This window comes from Cariama cristata, unplaced genomic scaffold, assembly GCF_000690535.1.
Source record: "Cariama cristata isolate BGI_N322 unplaced genomic scaffold, ASM69053v1 scaffold9217, whole genome shotgun sequence".
In the NCBI taxonomy this organism is placed as follows: domain Eukaryota; kingdom Metazoa; phylum Chordata; class Aves; order Cariamiformes; family Cariamidae; genus Cariama; species Cariama cristata.
This window is the reverse complement of record NW_009624894.1, coordinates 4,250-9,405: the sequence shown is the minus strand read 5'-3', so window position 1 is coordinate 9,405 and position 5,156 is coordinate 4,250. Positions and strand designations below refer to the sequence as shown.

Below are 5,156 nucleotides of genomic sequence, written 5' to 3'. Positions count from 1 at the left end.
CCCACAACCCCCACAAAACCACAAACAAACAAAAAACCCAAAACACTCCCCCAAAACAAAAAACCCTATGACTAAATAATAAGTTTTATTGCAGGTACTAATTAATCAAATATTAATCCTATTAAAAGGAATCACTGCTGCTTTGGGGATTATTTTGTTTTATTTTTTACCTAAAATCTTCAGTCTGTGTCAGAGGTGCTGTTTGGTTTGGCCTCATGTTTGCAGTCTTTTAGTAACAAAAAGTTACTAACTTTAAATCCAAAGCATGAAGCTCTTGTTGATGTTTTAGTACATCCTGCTGAGTAAGACTTTACTGTGTTGATTACAAAACTAAATGAAAACATGGTACAAAATGTGTGCTCTTATATAAAGATTGCGTGTTTGTTTTTATATTCCATCTGGTTAATATAGTAGCATTCCTTTTTCTTTATTTAGTGAAGTTTTCATACACTCTTATGTGGCTTAGATACTGTTGAAACTCCTTCCAAAAATATAATTTAATTTGAAATTAAGTATCAAACTTACAAGATGCATTTTCTGATAGTGAATACCTTCTTTTTAATCATGCATGATTAAGAAGTGTCACAGTGTTGTACACTTGCCTTCCAGGGCTCCAGTTGTCACGTTTTTGTACTTTCCATTTAATCATTTTAAGTTAGCAGTCAGTGGTATGGCCATCAGTCCTCAAAGGAGTTGTGTGTGGCAACCGTGATTTCCAAATTTACTGCAGGCTAACGTAACCCTACAGAGCTGTAGCCAGCGACGACAACAACAGACATTTGTTTGGAAATCACCCTAGGACGTGGTGCTGTGTACGCGCCCGCTGAAAGAGCCACGTTCCCTGTGCATGAAGTTCTGCAACTTCTTTGGTCCAAATTTAGCCAGTGGAGAAACGGTAACTTTGATTTGGCCGACAAAGAGGATGAAAAAACCACAGACCGTTTTTTCGGCACATAGACCTTTACACCTGTTTGTTTCAGTAGCATTTCAAGTTAAGCATGTATTTTCACATGAGAATTTTCAGATGACGACTGAGGAGCGGCTTATGTCTGTTTATCTGCCCAAACTGACCTCAGGATTCTTTGTTTTTACTGTAAAAGTCGATGGCAATGCTGCTTGCCAGAGCAGTGATGCAAACCACCGGCAGCATTACTCGACTTGGTCCCCAAAGGACCGGCAGGGCTGCTTTATCTAACTCTGGCACCGCGCACCAAAGAACCTGCCATACAGAGCTGAAACAGGGCAGAGAAGTACTGCTGATGTCCTCAGCTGTTACATATAAAACCTTTTTCTCCTCCAAACTTGGGGAGTCTTCATATCTGTGATCTTAAATTTCATCATTGATTTGAGAACAGGGATCCTCCAGAAAAAAACAAATCAAAACAAAAAAACCCCAGGCATTCAGAAACACTCGATATGTTAGTGAACTAAATGTCGTTCTTCTCCGAGTCAGTAACAAGTGAAATTCTCTGGGATTTAGATGAGTTGCCTTGAGAAATAACCTTTAAGAAAGATAAAGTCACCCAGATATCTCTCTGAAGTCATGCCGGCTTGTGATTGCTGTTTGTTGGCGTTTTTTCCATCAAAATTGTGCGTACTGTCTGCAGAAGGCTGGCCACGTTCTCATTTCACTATAATTCTCCTACAATTTCAAACATTCTTGTGCTTTTTTGTGACCTATTATATATTGATAGGCTACTCTTTATTCATGTACAAATTTGAGCTGTAGTACTTTACAATGCTGGCAATTGCAGTCAATTTTTATTGAAATTATTTTGGGAAATTTTTTGTAAAGAAATGTCTTTGGTTATTTATAAATGGAAGATTTGGTTGACTGACTTGCTCGTATGATTCTCATATAAGCATAGAATATATTTTAGACACTTTTCCTACAAAGAATCTCTTTTCAGCTTCTTAAACAGTGTTAGAGTTAAAACATTTTAGAAAGTAACTTCTTTAGTGATATTGCGCAAATTCCTACAATTAAGCATTTTAAAATGTAACGGTTGTTAATTAAGTTGCATTTTGTTTAATTTGTGGGCTGAGAGCTTTCTGTTTTTCTTGTTTACGCCTAGTTTTGGGGGAGTATGTAGGAGGAATGAAAGTACGGTAGGAAATCCTTTGCCTAAAAAAAGAAACCAAAACCAAATCTCCTTCCCCCTCCTCCCCCTCCTGTGCCCTGACCTTAGATTCTAGAAAACCTAAATTCTGACTTTGCTGCTGGCTCATTTAAATATCTGCTCTTTTTTTTTTAAGTCTTTATATATAATGTATGCAAAAATTGTAATTCAGTGATATATTTTGGCTATGGAGAGATCTGAACACTCAACTGCAAAAAATATTTTCTTCTGCAGAATCCTTGTTGCCAGATGATTATATAGTTCCTCTTGACTGGAAAGTTTCAAAGATGATCTATTTACTGTGGAAGACCTCTGTGGAGGTACGAATTTTAGGGGATTTTGGAAAGCTTTCCAATATTCCAGGTTTAAAGAGGAATTTTTCAGTTCATAAGCAAGATGATGTTCTTTACTAGTAAATTTGCTTTGTTTTTTAATACCAACAATGAGGGCATGGATGGTTTGTGTATTCTTTTGAATATTTCCAGAACCAGCTCGAGGCCATGGTAGGATTCAGGTTTTGAAAGACCAGCTTCAGAAATGTATACAAAGTAGTTGAAGGAGGGGAAAAAAAAAAAAAAGAAGCTTTTCCTTGATACTTTTGTCCTGACCTGGCCTATGTTCATTAAGTACAACCTACCATCATCCAGTTGTTTTCCTTCTTATGGTTTTCTCCCATCATCTCAGCAAATTTCATCCTCCACTACCTGTAGCTTCTTCATGGCTACGTCTACAAAGAGTTGTAGCAGAGAAGTCGTCGTGAGTGACTGACGGCAAATTAATTCTCCTTGTCCAGTTAGAAAGCGTGAACTTGCAAATTACCTTTTTTCTCACTGTGGCTGTTGCTTTGTGAAGGTTTGTTTTTACTTAAGGAGCACTGTAGTGTCTGGTAGTGGAAATGAGGAAAATCCTGTAAATACAATGAAATGGTAATTATAAAATAGAGCATGGCCCTTGTTCTTTCCCAAAATAACAACATCTCTTGTCACATACTTTCTTCTTTTCTCTGGACTGTTGTTTAGGAAAAACAGAAAACAAATGGATTGCAGAATGGAAATGCCTTGGCTGGTAAGAGTGTATTCTGTGATACAAAAACTGTATAAAATACTTGTTGTTCAGAAGAGAAAACAGTTAATGCTGAAGCGTGTCGAAGGTTTTCAGCACAAATGAGTGATAGCGCTCCTCCTTGTGCAAAAGCACTAGGAAGTGGTAAATGAATTTGTGCCTCCGATTATTGTTTGTGTAGCAGGACAGAGCTACGGTTGCTGTGAATCATCACTTGACGATTCCTGATGCAAGTGCTGAAATTCCTTGCCTTTTAAAGTTTCCCATATGGAATTAATCCAATACTTAGCTCAAGTTTACACATTCCAGATCAGAAGGACGTTGAGCATGAAGAAGTCTTTCTTTAGATTTTATTTCTCTGAAAGGCTGAGCATCTTCAATTTAATTAAACTTAATGATCAGTAAAAATTGCCAGCATGATATGTCACACACTTGAGCAGCAAGAGATATCAGGGTCCATGGGAAGCTCTGGACTTCTGCCTGTATTAATTCCTGCAGTGTGGAGGTTATGGGATAAGGTTGCTCGTTGTCTTTTTCCATGATTTCCATTTTAGTATCGTATAATTTCACAAGTTCCATAATATGAGATTAAAAATAATAATAGCTCCCTGGAAGCTGATAGGATTTGCTATCTGAAATAGGAGAGGAGTTTCTCTATTTTAAAAAAGAGAAAAGGACGCTCTTGGAGAGCTGAGAGGAAGCCTAAGAGTAGGAATACACACACACTCACCCTCCCTCCTTGTCAGAGACAAACCTGAAAGATTTACCTTATTTTGTAGGCCATTTAGGAGGCAAAATCAAGAGTATTCTGATGAAATAAAAGCTTGTTCTAGACATACTCTATCCTGACATAATATAAATGACAGACTACATGAGATAATTTCAGGTGTCTTTTGGCTGCAGTTTGTAATTTGCTTATTTTCTTAGATGCTACTATTAGTCTTGAAGATCTAAATAAAAATCGCGAAGAGAATCAAGACTCTTCTGAAACACTTCCAGAAGTGGAGCTGTTTCAAGGGGTGATAGAGGAGAACATCGTGACCTACACTAGCACTGGCTCTCTGGATGCTGTGTTTCATCAGTCATGACTGACCATCTTAAATTCTGCATGAAGGAAAAGGTAATCAGTCACACTTTGGAACGTGTTTCATTCATGTATTATATTTGCCCAAATATCTAAAGAACATTGTCTGTTACCATTTTTAAGGTGCGTTTAGTATCGCCCAACTTACATTTAGTATCACCCAACTTACTTGATTTTTTTTTTCTTCAAGTTAGCGTTGAGGGTTGGTTTGGTTTGGGGTTGTTTTTTTTTTTAAAGCCTGAATGGGGAAAAGAGAAGGCAGCATTTTGTTATTAAAGCTATGTGAAATTTTTTTTCTCAGAAATCTAAAACCTGCCTGGTGAATTGAAAGCGGTTGTCTAGGATGCCTAAGAGCTGGACTTTATTCCCAGTTTGATTACTGTGGCAATCTGTTGTGAGTAGTGTTGTCTCAGTCGTGCTTTCCTTGTCTCTTCAGCACGGAGAGCAATGCCGACTCTGTTAAGGGTCTAATTATGAAGAGCACTGTATGAATAATAAAACAGTATTTCACCAAGTTATGAAAAAGCGACAGTTCTGCTTTTCAGTGGAGACTCAGCAGCAGGAGGTCGCAATAGGACTCCATGTACTGAAGTGTTAATTTTTCGTTAATGTTTTCATTTGGTATGACAAAGTGCGCTACTGCGCATATTAGAAAGTATGCTATCGTGTTCATTCTTGTCTTGTGAATTTTTGAACCCTTTGGTAGCTTGGCAAAGTTTCCGCAGTTTGTTTATGAGACCTATTCTAGGTAGATGGTGATAAGAAGGAAGGACTATTGGATCCAGCTGGAAAATACTAGTTTAACTTCTGTATCACTTGCCATCAGTTGTTCTTTCCAAAGTGGAAAATGGATTAATCTGTAGTTTTAAAACAAGTAAACTGAGGTACAT

General features: G+C 37.5%; 1 protein-coding gene across 1 annotated transcript in view; it reads left to right on the top strand.

Annotated features, from left to right (window-relative positions):
- Window positions 1–4,270, top strand: part of N4BP2L2 (NEDD4 binding protein 2-like 2) — a 31,398-nt gene extending 27,128 nt beyond the window's left edge. The window contains exons 7-10 of the mRNA XM_009703364.1: window positions 2,355–2,440; window positions 3,140–3,185; window positions 3,237–3,326; window positions 4,110–4,270. Coding sequence (XP_009701666.1) covers window positions 2,355–2,440; window positions 3,140–3,185; window positions 3,237–3,326; window positions 4,110–4,270 — 383 coding nt within the window. The remainder of the gene's footprint in view (window positions 1–2,354; window positions 2,441–3,139; window positions 3,186–3,236; window positions 3,327–4,109) is intronic.
- Window positions 4,271–5,156: the final 886 nt, after the last annotated feature.